General features: G+C 36.4%; 2 protein-coding genes across 2 annotated transcripts in view; one reads left to right on the top strand and one right to left on the bottom strand.

Annotated features, from left to right (window-relative positions):
* On the bottom strand, positions 1-24,481 carry LOC124414561 (limbic system-associated membrane protein-like). Its single transcript, XM_046895527.1, has 11 exons — positions 24,202-24,481; positions 22,917-23,018; positions 18,732-18,947; positions 18,007-18,128; positions 16,695-16,836; positions 12,643-12,740; positions 11,858-12,160; positions 9,306-9,501; positions 8,518-8,577; positions 7,762-8,018; positions 1-20 (listed from the first exon to the last, which is right to left on the bottom strand). The coding sequence occupies exons 1-10, from the start codon at positions 24,251-24,253 to the stop codon at positions 7,858-7,860; spliced, it is 1,452 nt and encodes a 483-aa protein (XP_046751483.1). The 5' UTR covers positions 24,254-24,481; the 3' UTR covers positions 1-20; positions 7,762-7,857.
* LOC124414558 overlaps positions 1-25,924 on the top strand; it is a 100,352-nt gene that overhangs the window by 3,150 nt on the left and 71,278 nt on the right. Inside the window, exons 7-11 of the mRNA XM_046895522.1 lie at positions 4,463-4,731; positions 5,356-5,559; positions 6,354-6,609; positions 6,717-6,791; positions 6,929-7,018. Coding sequence (XP_046751478.1) covers positions 4,463-4,731; positions 5,356-5,559; positions 6,354-6,609; positions 6,717-6,791; positions 6,929-7,018 — 894 coding nt within the window. The remainder of the gene's footprint in view (positions 1-4,462; positions 4,732-5,355; positions 5,560-6,353; positions 6,610-6,716; positions 6,792-6,928; positions 7,019-25,924) is intronic.

Consider the following 25,924-nt stretch of genomic DNA (forward strand, 5'->3'; position numbering starts at 1 on the left):
TTCAAACTTTGAACTACTTCTTCTCCATCTTTTGTATCGAACAAATTAAGCCTAATATGCTGTTTTGAAATCTGTTTAATAAATGTAAAACGATATTTCGACACACATTTAAGCTATTCATTTGAACCTCGCGAAAGTAGAAGTGAAGACCAGAGAGGGATAAAATTAGTAGTAGAAGTATTACGTCCTCCAGACTTCAAATCCTTTTCCCAAACCCTTACAGCTACCTTACGCCCTGCATCCTCTTCTTAACGTCACCGCATCAGCGGAATGCTCCATCTACTTGTAAACTGCAACTAGCCAGTCCCTTGCATCCGTCTCTCCATTTCAAAAATTTTGTGAAACAAGAAATTTATAATGAAAAAAAAAGATACATGTTACGTCCTTCGGCCCACAGATTCTTTTTACACACTCTTAAAGCTACCTTATACCGAAAAGTAATAAAAAGGAAAAGTAAAAAATTGATTAGCTCTTGATGAGTGTAGGAGATACTCCTAACCTCTTTAGGAATGAAAATAAGAATGTTTAAAACGAACGGAATACTTGAAGAACGAAAATGTATTTTGGGCATCGTTTTTGAGTCCCACATTGAGATCGAGTAGAAATTTAAGTATGACTCAAAAGCGCTTAAAATTAGCTTGAAAAATTACTGTATGAAATGAAATTTTTCTCCATACAAAGAACTGATTGTCAGATAATTATCAGCCGCAGAAGAAGTGACTGAACAATGTCCAAGAAGATCAATACATTTATCACTAGGCAAACTTCGGAAGATGCTGAATGGTTAAAAGTAAAGGCGAATACATTTTCGCTTTATGTTAACACATTGTAGCAAATTTTGGAATTCATAGCGTGTACGATTCCGATCGAAGCGGATTCCAACTAGAGATGAATTCAGGCAGAATTTTCGCTATTGAAGGGATGAAACAAGTACAGTGCCTTGTCCAATCAGTTTCATCTACTACCCATAGTTGCAAGATACAACCGCTGATATCATCTGAAGTAAAGCTTTCATAACCTCTCTTTGTGATGTTAAAAGAACAGAGTGGCAAGTTTGGACTGGTTGTAGAATCAAATTTGTTGAAAACTTTTAATATTTATATAGCGGCTTCAAATCTGGGAAACTTAGTTTACGTATAAATATGATATTATTTTTATTCGACATTCTCATTCACAAACAGCCGCATTCATTTCTGTTCACTTATTTCAGATCACTTTAAGACTTGATTGACGGAAATCCGAGCTCTGGATGTATACGGTTTTAGAATTAGAAGAAATTTTGTGTGGCAATTGTCAGACAGCGCCATCTTGGTGAATCACGAAATCAATCTATTTATGAAATAACATCATCAAATTGCAGTATTTTATGTATACACAGGCATATAGATGTTCTAAAGAGACTTTGCATAAATCATTCAACATGTAGATTTTTTTTTTTTGTTAAAAGATTTATTTAGATAACGTGGAATAAATACAACGAATGAATTTTTTTGTTTTCGATCCATAAAACCACCGTCGTTAAAAAATACTGAGCCAGAGTAGTGTTTCGTGTTTTTCCGAACGAAATCTTCATGATAAACGTAATTTCACCGTAACACTCTCCATTTAAAAAAAAAATCTGATATCTTAGGTGCGAGGCCAATTGAACAAAACAATATTGTAATAAACTTATAATAAAATATTTACTATGCGATATCTTTACAGGTACTACAGTTTTTTTTGTCAGTATGACTTTAATAGTACCTCGGGGGCCCTTCAGACGATCATATCATTCTGTCAGAGCTGGTGGACAAGTCAGTTTTAATAAATTGAACAAAAACTCGAGTACCTTGTGCACATTGGTCACGTAATCACGTAAGCTGGAATCCTTGATTAAAATTTATTACAGAATTGGATGGCAAAACAATCATCGTCATGAATTTGGTGGAAAAAAATGAATTTCACTGTGCTGATTGGTATGGCAAAATCTACCTAATTGTAATTTGAATTTGCTAAGCATCCGTAAGATGAGAATTTCGTACATACGTTCAGTTTTCTATATATATGTATGTATATATCGTGAATTCACACACTTTGTGTTCTCGAAATTGTTATTTTAATCCGATCCTCTATATTTCGTAACTGCATTCACTATTTTAAATCAATCGTCCCAAAATGACAGAAAAATTCGACAATTATTCATGTAAAATAGAACTGCCAAGCAAAACTAGACGCTTTAGCTTATACTTGTCATTCTTTAGAAAATACACGGACTCAGCTGATTTCGCTATTTCAAAGTTCGCATAATTCGTTTCGCTTGTACCTCAGCATGTGCAAGTATTTGTCGAGGCGAAGCTTCTATTTTATGCATTCTGATATCAATGACTCATAATGACAAGAAAAATAATTCATTTGTCGTTAAAATGATCTAATCGTACCATAACTACAGAATTTATGCATTCGTTCACATAACGTCGTGGTTCAATTATACCGGTGGAAAATTACGCGATCTCTGTCACAATTAATGACATGTCACTATCAGACCTGAGAATCATAACAAGAGACAGACCTGACTCATTATAAGTACAACTGCCACACGGTCGACTAACATTTTACTTATTGCCGGCTGAAATTGAAATTAACTAATCACATGTCGGCCATATGTTTGCGAATGTCCGAAAAATGGTCGAGCAAAACTTTGAAATTTCAATAATGGCCAATTTTTTTCATCCTGTTACACTCGCTACAATGAGTTCTATACGATATTCAATCCTTGTTTTGGCGTTTAACGATGCCTCGATGATGATGTCTTCTGCACATCCGTCAACATCTAGTTTGCCCAGATTCGACTTTAAGCTTTAGACAATCATTACCACACATCAAGCGGATAGTCGCCGACTTTATGCCAACCCCGAGTCAATTTTCGAACTTTCGACATTATGTAGGCTTTAATTAGTCAAATGATAGTCGACATTTTGACAAGTATGTTACCTGAGTTCTTATGTTTTGATTCAACAGTGTACAAGCAGGCAAAAATCTATATGGACTATGAAAATGCATTTTTCGTATCGCGGTTCAATCATATTGCCGATGTTAATTGTTTAGTTTAATGTAAAACAAAATATATAAAATGTGAAATATTTGGAAGTGAAAGCTGATATTTCTAAGACGTTTGGCGGATTTTTAGTGATTTTGTGATCAGTGCCCGAAACACGTGTATTTTAAATGAAGAAATCCTTTCTCTTACAGGCACGGATTAAAGTTGAGATAAAAATGTGGAAACATTTGGGAATTGTTTTTGAATTATTTTAAGTTGATTTGGGGGGCAGCCTGAAAAATTTCGTCACCACCCTAAATAAGGAAAACACCCTGGTATACATAATCCATAACAGTTTCCGGAAACTGAACACTCAAATGGGCATGCGCCAAATTTTGCGATTGCATCGATAGATCAACTGCTTCGCCGATAGATTTTTTCCGCTTGTCAGGTTGACCAACTCACAATCACTCGATTCTCTATAAATGCTAGTACATTATTGAAATGCATGATTTGATATAAATTTGTGATTTTAGGATGTTAGGAGGATGTCGGACCTCCATCAAATACGGCTCATCGTATTTTATATCTTTTTCTTCTTTTGATCATGACTGTGTTTACTGGTTGTCTAAAATAAGGTTGGAAAATTTGCTGAAACTTGAGTATTTCCAGCTATTTTTCACGCGTTTTGAGGTTATAGTACACTGATGCAACTGTGTCAGATATTTTTTGTATTCTATCATCAACTTGCCCAACTTTTTTTTAGCCAACCCACATGCACAATAATCAACTTTATAATTTGCCAAAGTTAGATGAAATTTTATGACTCAGAAACAGTAAGAAGTATAAAACACGATTTACCGGAGATCAGATATCTCCGTAATATGATAAAAATGATAATGCAAACCAGCAACTTCGTTTCCTAAGGACAAGTGTGTCTCATCTACCTGGTCTTGGAATATTTCTTGAACAAGAAAAAAGGAGATTAAATAAACCATGAAGTTACCGGTCCCAGGAACATTAGGAGCAGCATTTGCACCAACGTGTACATTGAACTTGATCTTCGGAATAGATGTTCTCTACTATCCCAAGGACAAGCCCCGACTATTGTTATCAGCTATCTGGGCCCTACTGACTATAACGATGGACGTGGTACTTCTCAAGATGTCTAATTTCTCAGAGTTGACGGTGTTCATGGGGTCCACAATCGCAGCAATGAACTATCGGCTGAACGCTCACATCCACACCATTTTTATCGCCATCTCGATGTTCACGTCGCAGTTTAGGTCACAGGTCATGATAATTATCATCTGAATACAAATTAGATATTTTGCAATATTTTTTACTTGTAATGGGAGAATGCTTAATCCTTACACGATCTTATTTCACTGCTTTTTCTAAACTTTCTTCTTGAAACGTGTGATATAAAGTCGCATTGTGTTCCAGGCTACCAGAAGCACGTTTCGCAAGATAATCACTATCAACGCTCAGCTCAAGTTACTGGGAATACCGTGTGACTACGATCTAGTGTACAAAGCTCAAGTCATTGAGCTGATAATTGGTTTCACCTACATGACCGTCCTCCAGATCGTCGATTTTCTCTTTGTCGGTCTCGATTACCCCAGCGAGTTTGCCCGTACTAGTTTCCTGGTGGCTACACATCATCATATGTTCTTCACTTTCGTACTTGATTTCACCTACAACACCAGCATCAGGTGAAGAATGAAGTGACAACGACAAAAATTCAGGGGATATTTCGCAAACAATGATATTTACTATTCAATTAATTTTTAGAGAATTTTCGTCATCTTAAAGACCTTCTCTAGTGCCTTTGTATCCTGGTTAGCTGACACTGTGCAATGCGATATCTGAATGTTTTTAATCTTATGATATAATTGTAACCATATCGCTGGGTTTTACAAACTTTCTTGTATGTAAACACTAAAAACAAAAAAAGTAGTCAAGAATTAGCTACAAAATCCTGTTGTACAGTTGGTTACGCGATGTAGATCTCTATTTATTCGGTATTGGTCGCGAAAACTACAATTACCAAGAATTGTGTCATAACATTTTCACAGCTGATGCTGCAATAGTTAAAAACTATTTGTTCTCAACTAAATCAGAGACCCTTATGTCATGCATATGCCCAATAACCCTTATAAGTTCAGGTAAATTGAAGATGCCGATGAATCTACAAGATGGAGATTATGAATAAATTTTTCAGTAAATGTATTGGCCTGTCAAAAGTTGATTCAAAATTTCAAATAACTTTGTAGCCAAGTATGTATTTCATTTAAGCAACAATTCGATGGTATTTTAAGACTGCTTTTCCCGCACAGATACTTTTGTAACAGATTCCGGCGCTTGAATTTACTTCTTGTGGAACTGGAATTACGAAGTAAGGGCACAATAGAACCCACCAAAGAATCTGTCAGTAGATTTCTGCGCTATAACTCCTTGGCTTCTAAGGAAATTCAAGAAAGTGCAGTATCGGACAGACTCATGGATAACGAGCGGCTACTGCATATCACCACAGTAATAAGGTATTCGAATTTTTTGTTAAAGTATTACGTTGACAGATGGTTGAAGACAATCAATTTTATTCCCGATTTAACCACGATCTTAACTTTTTTTTTGCCTGAAAAGCGGAACGAAGTTAGGATATTATTCCTTCGTAATACATTTGCGGAAAATATGAGGTCATATTACCCGAAAATTAATCTTTCAGTTTTTCTGGTTTTCTCTTCATCTTTTCCATTTTGAACTTTATCTCTCTGAATTATTATAAAGTTTCAATAATATTGTAATTTTCAGACTGATGGATCAGACTTACATGAAAAAAGAAAACACTTTTAAGGCGATAATGTGGCCAGAATTGAGTCGGGAATAAAGTTCTATATAACACAGGAATAAAAGTCAAATATTCCTTCGGGTACTTCAACTTTATTCCCTTGTTACATAATGTTCTATTATACCTGGCGTGGATAATAACTAGACTAGTTCTTACTTCATACAATTATAATTTGAATTAAGTACTTAGCACGCTCGGATAGACACTTTAAATGAGGCATTGAATGATGGTGAGCACAGATTTGAATGGCATTTGTTGTCAAAGGCTGGAGCTAAAAAAGGCTTCAGCGTGCTGTGCAATTGTCCGGAAATTTTCAAAAGTAGTTCAATGAACAATACATGACACGGTTATTCACTATGCACTAACGAAATTTAGTCAATTGTCTATTGGAGAGCATAAATCTGCCATGCTCAGAGGAATCTTTCATCAAACATTGGGAGAAATTTAATCATAATAATGCCAACCGATTACTTGTTGTGTGTGCAGAAAATTACACGGAGATCTCTGCACAACGGCGATGGAACTGAGCCGAGTCTTCGGCTTTCAGGTTTTACTTTCAATCGGATTGTCTTTCGGTGTATCAATAGCACTTCTATACACAGGTTACACGTTGGCCGCGGACTCACCAACGACTTCGTTGCTCAACGACGTGATGTTAAAGATTACAGCTGTATTGTGGATTGGATTTTATATAGTGAAAATTACTTGGCTTGTAATTGGTTGCGCAGCTACTACTCGCGAGGTACTTGAGCCATTTTGATGAACGCTATTAAAAATGTATAAAATATTTGAAAGGTTAACGTTGGCTAAATCAAGATCTACAATCTAAGATGTGAAATAACGTTTCAGGCCAAAAAAACTGGGGGATTGATCCAGAACATTCTAGAATCAGCGGCAATGTACAATAAGGATATTCGTGACGAGGTATCTGCGCACTTCAGGTGTTTTGAAATAATGGACAAAGTCAAATTTGACCAGTTTGAATATTTATTTGGCAAATTATTTGAGCACAGCTAAAAATTAGAAAAGTAATTTTTCACAAAATTTTCTTCATGCTACAGATCAACATTCTAACTCTTCAGCTGATACAAAATCCTTTGTGCTTTACTGCCCAGGGATTTTTCACTTTGGATTATACGCTGATTTCGAAGGTTAGGTTAGCTGGCGATAAATGATCATAATAAGCACATGGAGCCTTGATTTAATAATTCTTTACTTAAATCCAATTCTATGTTTTCAGATGATAGGATCAGTGGCAACTTTTCTCATCGTCATGATACAGATGCGAAGTATTTACGAGTTGAATAACCTTCGAGTCAATTCAACTCATCCCACGTTGGTAGTAGCGAATAGTACGGCCTGAAAGAGACGCGCTGCGTTTGGAAAATACAATTTGTTGATAATGTAGATATATTTACTATTAATATATATATAGCCGTCGATTTCCACCATAGAGAATTGCAATTTTATTTTATTTTTTTTAATCAAGATTGGATTGGATGAAAATAAATTTAACACCATATTGAATATCGTTATAAAGTAAAATTTGTTTTATCATATTATTATACAATAGACATTATTTGCGCACACGGCGTGTAACACGTATGAGTAAATCGTTTGAAAATAGTTGTAATTGGTGATACACATTTATTTACATAGTCAATAAATTAAACTTCGAACAATTCGTTTAATAGTCTTACGCGAATATACATGCCCTTTAATTAAAAACTTACAAATACGGTATTGGCAATTGTATTATTTCTCGAATAATAAAATATTCTGGCTTATGAGTATAATTCTTTAAAACGTTTTTCAAAAGCTATTCCGAGATTCAGCGGAAAAATAAAAATAGAGTGACATTTCCAGGAATCTAGAAATAGAGGTGAAATACGTTAAATTGAAAACCGAAATCAACATCCACTATAAACTAATTCGTTTTCAGTCTTGGGGGTAAATATCGAGGATTTGTTGCTGAACCATTGAAACTGACTTATCGATATCTGCCTACGACGATTCGCACAGTGCAAATTACCAACGCACCGGACAATTGGATAAAGTAGAACTCTCGCGTTCGAGAATCCGGCCATGATCCACTGCTGGCATATCCACCGCTGCGTTGCGAGTGCTGAGACATCGGCTCCAGTTCGACGACTGTCGATGAAGAAGGAAAGACTCATTGGATAACATTAGATTAATTCACGTGGTTAATTTTAAATTTCTGAATTTGAATCTTTAAATCACAACAACGTGAAGGATATTTTGTATCAGTAAATCGTTAGAAGATCTGTATTTGGTCAAATAAAAAACTTTTAGACTCCATAAAATAAAGTCGCGTCACGGTTCGCAGTAAAAACAACTTTATGTTAAAATTTCTAAATACATATTCCAGTATCTTTAAAACGTTAATGAATATTCTTTAGTTTATTTTAACATCTGAACTGCCTAGAGAGAGTATTGATTTTCATGAAAAAAAACCGATAACTTCCAGTCCGCAATTATTCAACGGCCATTACAGTTATTTTTTAGCTATTGTTCTAGTATTGTGAACAGGGTTTCACACCCTTTGAAGAAGGATCAACATTCGAAAAGTTGTGCAACTATCGGGAAAAATTCAGATACACGAGAATATAGTGTGTTTTTTTTTCATTACCTGGCATAATTTTTTGTTCAGGGGATGCTTCCACTCTCAAACCGTCGTCGTCTTCTGCCGCTAAAAAAATGGTGTGAATATATTACAAGTACTGCGTCTATGGTTACGAAATAGATTTCTTAAAATAATTTAAACAATTCACTTCATTCATTTTCAACTTTGATGTTCGAAATTATTATCAGTATTCGATCGGTAAAAAAGATACTATTCTACATTCAGAAAAACCTATAAATTTAGACGTTATAAGGTTTTTTATTCTTTTTTCAATTTTTATTATATTTCATTACTTTTATTGTGTTTATATTTATTGTCAACTTTTATCCTTAATTATGCAGATGTGGTTATAGCTAATACTGTGAAATTATTGAAAATTGTGATCAAGTTAGTTATACACTTTTTTCCCTATACTTCGACTGGGGTAAAGTAAATTGGCGTCGTTGCCACCTCTACCTATCTCTCTCTCTCTCTCTCTGTCTCTTTCTTTTATGTTTTTTCTTTTGTTTTCACTGCAATGCAACTCATTTTTTTCGCGAAGATCAAAGAGGCCGTAATTTTTTTTATACGGAACAAAAGAAATATTTCAAACCCTACGAATTGTATAATTTTCCAAATATTAATAACGGTGTTAAATTTCTTCTATCAATTCTATATATTTAATCATATCATCTGTTCCGCCAATTTTTATTCATATCACCTATTATCATCAGTTCTATGTACTTAACCAAATCACCTATATTGATTTTAGAAGAATAAATAAGGTGTCGGAAAATATTCTTCATTAAACTTACGTGCGCCTTCAGTCGAAAATCGCAGCAATCTTGAGGGTCGGCTCCAGCCGTAACGATTTCTTGATAATATGAGACCTTCGTAGTGAGTTGCTTCGGCCAGACCGGTGAGATTAAATGATCGGGCGTGCACAGGACCAATTGCATTACTTCCGCTGGGAATCAGCAATTTGTACCATTCGCTGCGTGCCCCACCTCTCTGCGATTTTAAGAATTAATAATTGCAGGTAATGTCATATGAATTATCAATTTTTTGACAAGATTTCATAGATATGTTACCACCACCACCGCACCAACGTTACCAGTTTAGTACAATTGTACTAAATCTAGTACGTTTCCGAAGTATTTAGTACGTCAGAACGCTTTTCGTCGACCTATTCCATTTTTCAATTTCAGTACCCGAATACGAAATCCCTAGTTCATCTTCAATGGCTGAATCGGAAAAGCAAACTAAGATAATATATAATATCTTAAACTAAACTCCCGAATCTCGCGCCACCCGGAGAATGGAGATTACTGTGTTATTGTCGTTGAGAAAAATTAATGCGTCAAATAACAAAGCCAAACTAACCAATTCATCGAATGAGAGTTTAGTGGGTTGATTTTGGTTAGGTTGTTCTGGATTCGTGCTTGTTTGGGTTGTTTGGGATGAATGAACTGTTATTCAACGAATTGTCTTTCGATGATTTGTTTTCATTATAGAGTTCGCGTACCTCGGCCGATAGAGGAGCCCTGACAAGGGGGGGGGGGGGGGGGGGGGGAGCTGTGAGCAACCTTTGTCTTTCATGTACGAACAGGTCGTATTCAGTCAGATCATAACACTCGTAAGCTACGTGCGAAAGTCGAGTATCCGAAGAGTCAAGTGCCATCACGAATTAAGTGAGTGTAAGTGAAGCGTGCACAGCTACAAATCAAACGATTAAAACCTGCGACGAAACTGCGGAATACCTGCGACCCATCTAAAAACAAGGTAATAAACACTCATCAATTCACACCATATATATTCGTGTGTCAGTATTTAGTTTTTTCCTTTTTACTCCTCCTCTACATATCCCTTGAGTTATAACCAAAACCTCGTTGCGGTAGCCGTGCACCAGTTACTGGACACCAGCCTTGCCAACCTACTATCAGATGAATGTTTCTTTAAATGGCGCCTAAACAATTCTTTAGATTTCTTATTCAGATAGCACCACAATAATTCTTCAGATGTCTTAATGGCGTCACAATAATTTTTCATATATATTTATATATATATATATATATATTCAAAGATTTTGGGAAGTTTTAATTTTGTAATATTTTCTGTCAAAAAAGTGCGTTTGAAAATTGCAGACCCTATCTATTTGGTGCATATTATGTCAGGAACTTCAGAATTGGTTGATTTTTGGTCTGTTGTTTCGATGTCACAGACCATATTTACAGATTTCACCATCAGTCTTGAGATTTTGTAAGAGATTTTGAGATCTTCTTCCGATTCCTTTCTAAATAACGATATTTCTGAATAAGAAAAGAGCTTTTCTTTTTTCTTTGAACGGACTGTAATTTCTTCAGATCTATGGAAATTTCTTCAGGGTTGGCAACATTGTCAAACACCCGACCCTCGGGCACGGTCTTCTTACACACAGGTATTGCAACTCAGGTAGAATTTTAATAGGAGGCAATCACTTCACTGTTGAAGAAACATCCAGGTGGCGCTGCAATCGAGGGATACATAACCATAACCTATATCGTGCGTGTCACTGATGTACTGCACGTTGGTTTGTTTACATTTTCGATAATGTAATGTATCCCTCGATCGCAGCGACGCTAGCGACTTGGCACGTTAAGTGGCCCACTTCGAAACCCACAGTTGCAAAACCTGTGTGTAAAACCGTGCCCTTGGACCACTTCTAGGTAACTAAATTTACACCCGACCTGGCGACCAATGAATTTGATGACCAAGGAAAAGTGAGGTGGTGACACGTAAAGATCGACCCGTTTGTGCTCCCGAACGCTTCGTGCAATCCCTTCACGATTGAAAATAATAAAAATTATTGTTTTACTGTATAGTTTTAGAAGTCAAAGCTGTGACTTGAACGGTACGTTACAAAAGAAAACTGTGATGTTCGTATGAGATTGAAAAAAAAAACATCATAAAACTCTAACGTTTCGACGTTTTTATTACGTACTCTGTTTAATTTGAAGTGACCGACAATTTGTACGAAATTTCTAAATCTCTATTACGGTGTGGCGCTACCGTTGAATACTAAACTAGGAACTCTGTACTGAACGAAAGCTCACTCTGGCAAGTAATTTAGCCAAGTTTTTAAAATCTCTCTTAGTTTTTTGAAGTTTCATTAAGTTATCCTTAAAATTCCTGCGATTCTGCAGAATTTCATGTAATTATTCGAGACTAATAATGGGTGTGATGCATCATTTATGAAGTACAATACATTGATTGAACGTAACGAAGCCATTTTGCAGTATTTTTTTCCTGGCTTTTACTCCTCCCAATTATTGCAAATATCAAGAGTGCAATGATTTCTTTTATATGACATACGGTAATTAGGACTTACCACAAATTGGCGAAACCAAAATTGGTACTCGATGATCGGACTGTAGCTGTCGACTTCCCAAATGAAATTATAAGCAGTTTTACCGATGCTGTGAGACTCTTTTTTGAATATTGCTGGATTCGCAACTCCGGACAGCTCAATTACTGCGTCGCTGATGCCCAGAACATTCGACGCTCGGCACAAATAGTCACCGTAGTCAGTGGTTCTGGTGTTTCTGATTATCAAACTGTGGTCACTTCCAGAAGTATGTTTGACGATTCTTGACGTGTAAGGAACCTTTTCATCCTTGAAATACCACTCCACCTGACACGCAGAAATACGTTGTGAGTAAAAACGTCAACGAATCGTATTTTGTAGATATTTCTAGTCAAACGGTATAAAAATCTCAAATTTTGAACAAAAATACGTATCCTTTGTTTTTTGTTTTTTTTTTAGTTTTCTGTTTGGCACAATGTTTTCAGTATTGTCCGAAATTTGAAAACTCTCGCTCTCTTTCTCAACGTTTAAATTTTGATTGTGTAAATTTTTTTACTTCCGTATTGAATCAACAACAAATTTCTTCGATATTTTTTCCCTTTTTACCCAATTGACCGAATTTTCAGTTTTCTGTAAATTATTCTAAGAAGATCTAATTCGGCAAGCTGTAGTATCGCGAACAGAGTGAAAATTTAAAAAAAACGGACGAAAAACTGAACAAAAAAAATTTTAACCATTTAAATGTGCCGAAAAAAGTTGGCTTCGTGGTTTTTCAATAAAACCGAGTCTCACTCAGCTGAGCAACTCACCTTTGCGTCTGGCCAGGCAATCACTTTGCAGTCGAGTTGTGCCCTGATTCCAGGCGATGCGTGAACCCAGTTTTTCTTTACCTCGATCTCAGGTTTGTCTGTAGATAAAAGGACGAAAAAAAAAACTTATTCCCATAACAGACCAACCGTTGAATTCTTTGTGTTCAGTTTCCGTTAAAAATTATAAGACCCAGTAAAATGTACACCGCTTGAGATTTATATATATATATATATTATGGCTATAATATATCTGCACGTTTTATCTCAGCTACCCAGTTTTTACTGGGTCGTCGGCTGCAGAGATAGTCGAGGAAGAACTTGTACTTCCGAAACTATCGTTAATCCTGTGCGGTCAGAGTTTTTTCATTCTGCTTTTTTTCCGTGAAACTGAGTAGAGGATTTTCAAACATTAATACAGTAGATAAATCAGAGTGATGATTTTACACCTTTGAAATCTAGGCGGAAATGTTTATTAGAGAAACATTTCACCGTAGAGTTATTTAACAAAAGTTTAATAATTTACGGGTTGTGGAATGATCAATTTTATCGCTTCTTAGCGTTTCATGATCAGTCGATAAATATTGATTCGATCATGACTATAACACACGCGTATCTTCATAGCAATCTCGATTGTATTCTCAGCGCTGTAGGAGTCGATTAGAACAGCGTTAAAAATATTATCGTTCTATCCAATTCGTACCAATTAGATGAGAAAATGAGAACCGAAACTCAATTTAAAGGTCGAATATCAATTACGGCGACTGAAAATAGTAACGATCAAAGAAGCGGTTGAAAAAATGTAGGAAATAAAATGTACTGATGAGTCCTATAAAATATTCAACGCTTCGATTATCAATCTCTCTTCTTGTCACGCGATGTACAAGATATCGGCCATAAATTTTATGTGCAACAAAAGTGAAGGTGAAATGATGAGTCGGTGGAGATGATTCTGCATTTGTCGAAGACTTAATCAGATTACATCTCATTCTGCGCACGCTTCGCAAATAGAGGGCTCAATCATGCAAATCGGGTTCCGTTCATTCACCACCACTCATCTTCATCCATGGTCTTCGCCTTTCCTTTCGTTTATTAACATGGCAAATTACCACGTAATCATCTTTTGTACACGTTCAATGGAGGCTTGATTGTGGTCGTGAATCGTAATGGTTTCCTTTTATAAACCCACTGACGTTATTTAATGCGTTTCTTTAAGGTCGTACATGAAATCTTGGTGGGCGGATAAAAGCGTTTGACGAGCCTTCGTCTCAGCTGTAATACATATCTACGTGCTTTTTCACTCATCTGTGTCGTCATCGTGTAAATTGCGCCGATCAAACGAGACGTTGACATTCAACGCAAGAGGGTTGAATCACGTTGTCCACGCAATAACAAAAATACTGCGAGACATGATGACAGCATATCAAAAAATATTTTAGACGTAATGGGAAATGTAATTTTTGTGGGGAAATTTGTCTGGAATTAAAATTGAAAACATTTACATGTAAAGTTAAAAAACGGATTTTTTTATAACTTCGTACTTATAGTTTCTCCTACGAATTTCAGAGAAACTATTTAAACAAGGTTTTTTTTTTAAAGTGCTGCACTTGAAATTTGAAATCGCAATCTCAAAGCTTGAAAAATTTAGTCAGAAGAATTATTGTGTTCCAGCAATCGGAGATTCGATCAAAATTCACTGCAAATAAATGGGGAATATAAAAAAAAAAAAAAATCAACAAACTACGAATTTGAAAATTTGTATTTCTGTTGAAGTAATAATTTCGAGGTTTCGTCACTTTGTTAATCTTATTAAAATTTTATTGAAATATTTCAAGTCACAGAATTTTAGTCACCTTTCTGAACTTTGCAATTCAACCCTCGAAATTAGTAATCAGTAAGAATCCCCTGCTCAGGTCTTGCTAAAAAAATTAATACATGTCGAGGTCAACCGCGGTGATAAAAGGGTCAAGGGGATTCCCCCTCAAAAAAAAAAAAAATAAAACGATGCAAATAATACATGTGATAAAAATCTGCACCATCCTGCAGTGAATTGAAGTATGTGTGTGTGTGCGTGTGTGTGCGATTGTGCGAATACTGACCAGAAGCTGACACGTGTCGACGTGTCGCTTTGTCATCGATCGTTCCTTCGGTGAATTTTACTCGTTATTATAGATGTACGAAAATATTCATTATTTACGTTTCTGGAGGGTGTCGTTCTGGAATTTTACTACTTGTGTCAGTAGATTTCTAGTCAGAAGACTAGAAAAAAATTTCAAATTAATATTAATCGCATTTTACAGCATTGCCAACCCAATTTTCCAGACTACAAATATACTTACCGTGTGTCCATAAGAATTCGAATTCTATTGGTAGATTGAGCAGTCGACGCAATCCCTAGGAGCTCACAGCTAACGGTGGGTTCCTAGGGACATTTTCCGAGAGTCGCGATTGGTATTGCGTTGGCTGCTCAATCAGGCGGCAACTGTCGACCAATAGAATTCTAACGACTTGACGCATGCGCATTAGGTGCGTACTTTCCTCATGGACACACGGTATACACTAGAAATAGCGTCCTTTCCAACCGCGTTTTGAGACAGAATGTTATGCTCCTGATACGTCGATACGTTGCGTTTCCTTTCATGCAGTCCTACGAATGTTCACGCTAAGGTTTCAGTTCATTTTGCGAATTACTATATTCTGCTGCTCGAGGCGCTTCCATTGTGTATTTATGGAACGCGCACATGTATAACTTAGAGCACATTCGCCCGAGGACTCTGGTTATGCGTGTGCATACTGCATGCGCGTTTCATCTTTGAACGTGGGTGCGAATTAACTTGTGCAGTCGGATTCGGAATTATATTCACCGCGCATTCGCAACTCTGCCCTGGTTCTGCCCGCCAGGATGAAGCGATACGATCTTACGAGAGCCTGAAGGGTTGTTGGAAATTTATTGCACTACGTATAAGGCAAGGGTAGCTTTTGGGGCTGGTGAAGAAGCTCGTTATTCACCGCCAAGCGACGGGTACATGGCGAACCTTAAACTCTAGAAATAATTGCCATTTGATAAAATTTCAGTTTCATTCGTCTTCGCGCAATTGCATCGTACCTCCAAAAAAAAAAAAGGAATTCAATTCAATTTGTATTTGTCTACAAGAAAGCAATCAATTCAAGTATCTTCCGGTATCAAATAAACAAACGAACGGCAAGGATTCAAATTTCGCTCTTTTGTGTCATAATTCAGGAAATTTATTCATATATGTGACTTGGAATACTAGACAAAAAAAAAAAAAAATGCTTTAATCACAGAGTGAATTGTAATTTCTTCCGACAGTCTTTCAATTTCTGGACATCGTGTAACAATATCTACACGTAATTTATCCTTTGATTTTTTTCTGTACGGAGAATAATAAAAACGAATCCTTTATGGCCCTTTTAAATTTTCACATCGTCTTGCCGATCAGGGCGCGCATAGTAATCTGCAGAAAGAATTAGGGCCAAGCTAATTATTATTGCCATGATCCCGCGGTGTCGTGACTTATTATCCATATCTTATACAGCTTATAACTTCGCATTAACGACAAGTTAACTGAATATATGCAGGTGAACTTAATCCGCACGCAATTCGCTATGTGGCTTTTACTTCGCAAGCGGTAAAGATTTGTGAAAGTTACGATGGTGATTCGAACAATAATAAATAACAGGAAAAATTACGAATTACGTTCAATCTTGGGTAATTTATTGCCCAACGGATCTTTTTTTGCGTCCAAGTCAAGTTCCGGAATATCAAAATTCAGACAGATGATTACATCGAATGATAAAAATTTCGAATGGTCGAAAACTCCGAACGTTAAGCTGCAACCTTTAATATTTCGACAATTTCGAACTTTAGCCCATATTCAATGAATACCAACAAAAGTTATGGATGTGTTACACATCATGGTGTATCATGGGAACTTCGAAGTTTTTTTACAACGTTTTTATACGTTCATAAACAGTTGAGTGAAATTCATAAATAAATAAAAACGCCTGAAACGATAGTAAAATTTACAACTCACGTTTTATGCGAAGATCTATAGTCGCAGTTGCCGGCTGACCGACTCCATTTGTCGCCACGCAAGTGTACCGTCCTGAAAGATCGTGAGTATCAGCGTGGAATCGAAGTCTTGGTCTGTCATCTATGAGCTGTAGGTCTTCCCCCTAGAAAAATAAATATTAAATTAAAAGACTAAACTGTTAAAGAATATTGTACCCAAATTTGAGGTTACTAATCGAACAATAGTGAATCTGCAATTGATTGATGATAATGAAAAAATATACGAATAATGTTCGATATACATATTTTTGTCAAGGTACAAGTACCCAAAATATTTTCTGCCCTTGAGCGATATATTCTTAGTATATAACCTCAACTCTTCAGAAAGTAATCGGGCTGTTTAATACAAGAACAGAAGAAGTTTCAATGAACCAATTTTTGACGAACGAACTCCACGTGAATGAGATTTTTGCAAGAAATCTAGCTATAAAAATCAAATCGGATCTATTCTAGTCGGTAGAGTGTAAAAGATTCGGATTCAATCGATCGATCGAATAGAATCAGCGATAAATATATTATCGGATTCACTAGTCGTTGTTGACAATTCCGGGTCTCAGACACAAAAGAGAGACTGAAATGTTCGTTCAACGTTTATTTGTACTAAACGGCCAAAGCCTGTCTCCATCATCACGTACAAAGGCTCTGGACGGGCTGCGTAGCCCCCAATTACAACGCCGATCAGATAAATAGGGTGACTTTTTATTTCTGCATCAAGATCTTATTAATAAAAACGCCACTTCTCTATGCTCACGTTATCGCGGCTTCACCATCGCGTCGGAGGCAAAATAATCGGGCTTTAAGGTTACGACAGGGGTAATTTGACCAGGCAAATATGGTTGTAAATTTTTTCGTATTTCTACCCCGAAATTAAGGCGAGGGAAAATACTTGCGAAACGCATTACAGATTCTTGTGACAAGGGGTTGACTTTAAAAGTTTCTTTCCCAAACACCCGTCCCACCGCTGTCACCAAATTTTTCTTCGCAAATTGAACCGACGGGCTGAAAGGTGAATCGCTTCAGTCGGGGTTTATAATTTATTGAAATTCAATCGTGTGTGAGTTCTTTTCGCGAGAAGAAAAGTGTGAAAAGATAAAACCGTAGACTCTTCGAGCGAGCCAGCGCCTACATGAACGTCTAAATTATGATCCTCCGCAGAGACAGTTCCCAAATTGCGACGTTTCGGTGACGGCTGTTTTGCTTGGCTAAAAGAAAGAACCAGTGAAATATGAAGGCTTTGATCAAATGCTAAAGGCTGAATTGAGGCACGTGAATACCTTTGATCTCCAGGATATTATCGGCGTTGGAATACCCTTGGCAACACAAGCCATGTCTACGTCGTCACCCATCGCTACCTCCAGTTCTCCAGATTCCGGAACTGGATGAACACTTGGTGGATCTGTAAGAATTCCTTTATAATTTTTATGCCTGCAGAAGGCATCAAACCATGGAGCCAAGAATAGAATGGAGGGAGCATAAGGTAAGAGTATCAGCACGAGACGTAAGGGAAACTCCGTTCAGCGCCATATTGGAAGGCGCACCTATGATAATATCTTGTGATCGAAATGCGGAAGCAACCTCAATTGTACATAATCAGCAATCTGCTGGGTTAGGTTAGGCTAGGTTAGGTTGGAAATTCATTGGAAATGTTAAGATCCGAAATCAGAATAATGAAAAAGTTGATTAGGTTAGGTTAGTTTAGGTTCAGGTTAGGCTAGGTTAGGTTAGAAATTCACTTGGTAATTTCAATATCTGAAATCGGGATGATGCAAAAATTCGATTAGGTTAGGTTAGGTTAGGTTAGGTTAAGTTAGGTTAGCAGTTGCCGCTAGGTGTCACCAAAATGGGACTTCTGAGATGGCGCAGCCAATTAGAAAACCTCATATCACCTTACAACCCTTATGTCTTATGTTGTCACTCCCACTGTGATATACTCCCTGCATTATATTCTTAACCCCATATGTGAAACGGAACGGGGTGAACGATCTTCGTCCATGCTCACACATGACTTCTATGGCGTGGACTTGAGTCACGTGACCCCAAGGCGCTGGCCTCGATGCTTGGCAGACGTATTCCCCTGTGTCCTCAGGTTTCACGTAAGATACCTCCAGACTATTGTTCTCCCGCATTTTTATCCTCGCCGGAAGTGGCATGGCTGCTTCGCCGCTGTCCGCAAGCAAGACGCTATCACGCCACCAGCGAACGCGAGCCGGTGTGCCTGGAAAATGTCGCGAAAGTCTGTCTAGTATCACTGGTCAAAATGTAGTTCGTGTAGAATCCGTGTATGCATGCAGAAGCTCGTACAAATATTATTAGAGCTTCGAGTTGACACGAATTTCACTTCGAATAAAAAAATTCTCTCCAACTTCATACGACTTGCTGCAAATTTTGCATTAATATGCAAGGACTCAAATTAAATGACAATTACTACTGATTTCACACCAGAACATGTGAAATTTTACACAGATAGTAATCGAAATTTTCAACTGTATATGAATTTGCAAGTCGAACCGAATAGTTAGACAAAATAGGGACCTGTAATACTTATTGATGAACCAGATTATACCGTGAAAAGAAAAGTAAAATTTAAACATCGTTTTAATAAAAGCTCGTGGAAAGTCCAATGGCCCATATCGTCTGAATTAAAAGTGAGAAGAAAATCGAAATCATTTTAAGAAAATCTTCAGCAATGTTTTGTGCGCTTACGATAGTGGACACGAATAAAACAGTATATCTGTACTGCATAATAAAAATGGATCTGATTCTAAGATATTAACAATTTAAAGAAAAGTTTGATTATCAGATCATCCGAAATGGTTAAACTCTGTTGTTTTTGATCCGATTCTAATATCTTTGAGCTCGTTTTGTTAACCACAGAGATTTTCCGAGGTCACCCAAAGAAAATGTTACGAACAGAGTGGATGAAGATAGATTTGCGAAAGTATTAATGGAAGATTTCTTGAATGTTTTTTAAGGGAAATATTCTTTTTCTTTGCCATCTTTCGAGGCTTGATTATTAAAATGATGAGACCAAAAATAGTAGAATCGAATCAAAAACACCTCAGTTCAATAATATTTTGAATGTCACATTCGAAATACCTTTTTTTTTCAAGTTGTTTGTACTTCAACTTATAACATTGTTATATAACAGGCAGATTTTTCATTTATGTTCACCATCACCTGCCACAAATAATGCTGCTGGAGTTTCTTCAAGCGATTCTGTCTGGTTTTATAAACTTTCATTTGGACGGTACAACCCATTCATTCATCTTTGACAGACAATAAGTTGTTCATAAAAATATTAACTGTTGAATCAGAATTATTGCCATGTTTAAGGAACTTGTTAAAACTATTTCTCAAGTATGAGGCTCAACAGGAAAACGCGTGCTGGAATTTATAAGTATTTGAGCCAAAATCACGATCTGCAATGAAATAAAAAAAGCACTTTTCACTTTCGATACGCAGTTCTTTAATGGTCATCTGTTTTTCAGTTTTCTTCCCCAGCTTCATTGGAAGAACAGGTCCGTATTATATTTAACTGTATATTAACCCTTGAAATGAACGCTCCTACAGCGCCCAAGCCTAATTTTCGTTAATTGAATCTCGAGTAATTAACGAAACTCTGTAATTGAACAGTCGAGCTCACCCGTTTAGACCAAATTAACCGTTGTAAAACGTCGATCGTTCAAACTTTCGACTAACCCATATCTACTCATTATATACTGCAGTGAAAATCATCGATTTTTACCAAATATTGGTTAGGCAGTTAGCAAGTTATCGACCGATGGTAACTGGACTGATTATAATTCAAAACTATCTGTCCGGCCGAAATGTTTCAAATCATTTTTTGAACTGTTCTCCAAATCGTAAAACTAAATGTAAAAATTCATGAACTTAGAAAACCCCAATACAAAGTAAATAAAAAAAACTAAGAATACTATTCGAATAGGAAATAAAAATTACTAAATATTCTTTAAAGTCACTCACTGTGTTCGATAAATAATTCTCGTTATAATTCTCAACGATCATTACATGACTTTACAAACTAAGCCAGCTATGTATAATATTTTTCAGATAAAATATTTTTTCATCTACAGCATTTTCCACATCAACAAGATTTTTTACTATTATGAAATCGACATCGTTAGTCATCGAGATGTGGAAAAATTTATGACAAATACTGAAGATGTAGCCCGTTAATTTTATGGGGAGCCGGTATTTCATCATATTCCTTACGCGTCCGTGTGATAGATCGTTAATTAAAGTTACCGTCCTACTATTTAGCGATCGATTTGACGAAAGTGGAGTTAAGGAGGCGACCAAATTGAGCGTTTTAAATCGACTAGAAACTTACACGATAGAGCCCTACCTCAGCTTTCGAAGAGACATGAAAAATGAAGAAAATTTTCGCCCACCAGTCTTCGGTGCGGTGATATGGTAATTGCTTGTTATTTTCGTCGTAATCGCCCGTGAAAATGTTATCTTCAATGTGAAATATTTCGCCATTTGAATAAAAACATTTTCCGGAATATTTTTATGAATCTAAGTTCAACTTTTTCAAATCTTTTCGGAATATTTTCAAGTATTTCAACGTTGAGAATTGGGAGTTTTTTTTTTTTGTTTTTTTTTTTGAAAACTTGAAAGAATGAATCGGAATTCAAATTCTTTAAGAATTTCTCCAAAAATTTCTAATTTTATTCTAATTATGAAGTTGATAGAAATCTAAATTCTGTACAATAGCTTACCTTGAAAACTTATTTCTTGTTAAGTAATCGGAAATTTGGGGATAAATTTCGATTTTTCAGTAAAAATGATAACATGGACTTTAAGAAATATTATATTATTTCTTTTTTCAACTATTATTTCACAGTGAAAATGAAAACAAATCGTGAAATTTGACACAACTAATTTTTAACCTCAAATAACTTTTGAACCAGTCAATCTACGAAAAAATCGCAAGAGACTTTTTTTGTAGATCCTTGAATTTACTGCGAAAATATGCATTGTTCTTTGCGATACGCCAATCCGTTGTTGAGTAATAAAATTTCGAATTAAAATATAAAAAAAAATTTCCTGGAAAATCGCAAATAATGACTAATGAAAAAAAAAACGTCATTTTTTTTTTCGAACCCTAATATATCTATATGTATATGTATATAAGGCAAAAGTCTAATCAATGCAAAATCACACTCTGGCTGGAGAGGAGTTACGTATAACATAAAAGAATTCAGACGAGCAATTGAGGGAAAAGCGAAAGACAAGGATGGGAGATTAGAGGGTGAGTAAGTGAGCGAGAGGACGAAGGGATGATGAAAGGATGGTGAGAGTCTTTTATGCGGTTAACAAAGATTTTGAACCCCCTCTTTTGAGAAGAGGAGATTAGGCCAGGGAACCAATCTCGGAAACTGCGGAAAAGACGAATCAAGGAGCCTCATTTATACAATGATTTACTTTCCAGGTGCAGAGAGTTTTCACAAATCTTCCGTCATTTTATTTCTTGTATATTCGGAATTGTCTGCAAGCCATGCACTTTTCATTTCCTTTTTCTGTAATACAGATTTTCTTCAATTACCTGAATTATCCTTTTCTGATTTTAAACCGTGAAATTATATCGAAGTTCAATCGTTACAGTTAATTTGAGGAGTTCAGTTTTTTTTTTTTTTTATATAATTCGTTTCTTCTACAATCTATATTTCACCGAGGTTATAACCATCGATTATTCCTTTTTTATAAGATACCAAGCAACGCAGGAGTTGTTTATTTCGAAAAAATCACTCGCTTTTGTTTCATCTATAAGGGTGGCAACAAATTTTTTGGCAAAAAAATTCCATCACATTTCCAGGTTGTTCAGGACCTAAAACCTAGTTTTCTCTGACATTTTTCCAGTTCTATTAAGTTACTAAAATCTAAATCGTTCAGCCTATTTACTCTGTATTTTTGATTATTATTTAATTCGAATTGAAGAAAAATATAATGTACAACAAAGTCAGTTAAAAATGAAAAAAATTGAAACTTATTCTATCTCAAAAAATCATTTTTAATTCCCATGATAGAGAACTGATATTTATTCCCTTAACAGTTTTTTTCCATGACCAAATTGAAAATCCCATACAACTTGCAGGTTTTCCAGGTGTGTGGCCACCCTGTCTATTATTTACACGTCGGTAATTCTAATTAATTTACTCACCTAAATTGTCCACGTAGCATGGCAGGAGCACCGTGTCATTTTCGAAAGTCTTGACAGTAGTTGGAACACTTTTGAATCCTCTGTGACCCGCCACTTGAGTCGCTGTAAACAAAAACGGAAACGCCATAATAACAAAAGGTTACAATTTCACTTGATTTCTTTAATTTCTTAATTCTTTCAACCCTGTTTCAGTTTTTCCTTTCTCCTTTGTAACTTTTTCACCGAATACTTGTGTAAATTGTTTTTTCCTCTTTTTACCCTCGTTTGATAAGACGAGTCGGAACATAACTCGATTCCACGAGTTGAGGGTTTTCGTAATGCGTAGGTACTCCGGACGAAACTAAATACCGTAAATACTTATCTTCGATGCTAATTTTCTCTCTTTTCTTGGCCTGGCTACGTAAGTTAACGGATATCGCTTCGGGGGAAACGTGACACTGCTTAGCTTTGAGGGTGCAGCAGAGCTGGCTTCTTGATTACGAAAATGCACCTTATATACTTCACTCGAACCAAGTTTCTCTCTCTCTCTCTCTCTGTTTCTCTCGTATATTTCATCCGTTGGTTTATTTATTAAGAACAAATATGTACCTACACTCTCTCACTCTGAAATAAAACGCCTCGATGACTTCAGAGAGATGATTTATTTGATTTCAGGCGGTAAACGCTTGAAGAATCTGACAAATTTGATCTTCTGATCTTTTCAGTCTACTTTGTTTATCATGAAAATACTTGTGACAGTAACGAATAAACGAGCAAATAGCAAAATTACGTATTCAGAATTGATCTGAGCTCATTGAAGAGACAGAGTCCTCAACTCCTCAAAAGTGAAGCTAGTGTCTATAGACGGAGAAGAAAAGTCGGTTTAATGAAATCGCTTTTCAGGTCTCTTCCCATCCCGTGCATCGAATTTTGTGTTATCTGGTTCGTTTCAACAAAATCATGTTTTGCGAAGGACCGATTCCTTTCAATTGTAGTAAAAAACGAATTCCTACAATTCATTTCAGCCAACAGATAAGCATCGCTTATACATTCCGGAAATATTCTTTTTAAAATAAATCTCATCGAAACTTCTGACATCGCATCGATTATTATTTTCCAAAGAAACAAGCATGATTTTATTTGCCGAAGAACGCAGCGTGCAAATAATTATTCATCAACTACTCACGAACCGGAAGCTTAATTTAATCACTGATTTTATTAGATACTCGAAGAGGTTTAACTATACCACCAATTCCATAGTAACACTTTTATCCATCTGATTGAAAGAAAAATGATTCGAACTCACCTACAGCGACGACGAAGATGATTTCAAGCATCCAAAAAATTTTCGAAAACATCGCAGAATTTGAAACGCCGGATCGAGAACGTTAGAGTGTGCACTAAACGATAGTGAGAAACTCGACAAACTGGAGATGAATGAACAAGTCCCACATCCACCCCAACGATTCGGAATCCCTCTCTTTCTCCCTTTCACTCTCTTTCTCTCCTTCTCTCTTTCTCTTAACAGCTCGAGATTTGAAAAGCCACTGTGATCCTCATTCGGACTAACCGCGACGCTGACTGACCGGCTGTCTCTCCCCTATACAACACACAATAATTCCCACTCCGCATCTTGACACTCACTATACACGTGAAATGCAATTATCACCAGTTAGCTTTCGTCCTCAGCAGTGGCTGTCCGCTCCTAACACTCTCCAATAACCAGCCATTTATACACTGTGCGTAATGATGATTAGGAAACAACTAGATCTTTATGTGCTTGAACTCTGTTCTATTCGGTTAATTCAACTTGCGGTCTAAATTGTTTCATAAAATCGTCGAAAGAATTGGATTATGGACTAAAAGCAACTACGGGTATCGGTACTCGTTCAAGAAGCTTCTGGACAACCATTCACAATTCACTTTTCTACTTTCCCATGCAGAAATGATGTAATGTTATCACAATTAACTAGCTGACATATTACTGGTAACCATAGCGAGACGCCATATCGGAATCCCATGTGTTATATAGTAACTATTGCAATCTGTTGTACACTTTTGTAATCAATTCTAACCCATTTTTCCATCTTTTGTAATCTATTTTTATCCTTATTATTATACCTTTGTAATCCTTGAAGTGTTTGCAGTCTTTCTAATACGATGACGTATATACCTTGGTTTGAACGACATTTCATCCTGAATGTAATAGCTTGTATTCACTTTAACCGTACGAATATAGTGTATTGAAATAATTTATATTTACCATAATAAATTCATGGAGAATTGATTTAAACAACAAGTCAAAAACAACTTGAAACAATTTGAGAAACCCTGTCGTAACACGAGATGCAGACCTTTGAAGTCATCCTGTTCCGCGTGCATCGGGGTGTAGAGACATTCATTGATACACACATGAACAAGAGACATGGGGGCCTTACGGCTCAGGCCCTTTTTATCACGTCCCTCGTGTATTCGGCACCCACGCAATGGCGGCACGTTCACGTGTCAACTGTAGCATTCTTCTGTAATTTGTTCAATTCACGCGGACAACCGAGGTGCCCCAGCTTTGAGGGTCTGTAGCCGGTGTCGCTTGTCGTTTCTTCCTCATTTATAAATCGAATTAACGGACCGCCTTGCTTAGCTGCACTTCTTATCCGGCTGCAATGGGGTGTTCCAAAAAATGTATTTTTTTTTTTTCTATATTCAAACGGGAATCAAGATTTCAGTAGAGCTTCTCGAATAGAATATCTCAGCCAAATGTGATTTTTAACATTGATAGTTAAAGGTGCCTGTTTCATTTTTCGAAACACCCTAGACTGAAAGGTATAATTATTATTGATGTGGGAAATATCGCTGATACTTGCAAGGAAAGTATCTAAGGTGAACCTTACCGATCTTCTTCACTCTCTGACATAATGTAGATCATTAAGAAACGTTCGGTACTCATTTATTTTCAGATCCTAATTCAGACGTTTAAGGGGTACGTACAGGTCACCGTTAAAGTTGACCCCAAATAATAGATTTTTTAG

This window comes from Diprion similis, chromosome 14, assembly GCF_021155765.1.
Source record: "Diprion similis isolate iyDipSimi1 chromosome 14, iyDipSimi1.1, whole genome shotgun sequence".
Lineage (NCBI taxonomy): Eukaryota > Metazoa > Arthropoda > Insecta > Hymenoptera > Diprionidae > Diprion > Diprion similis.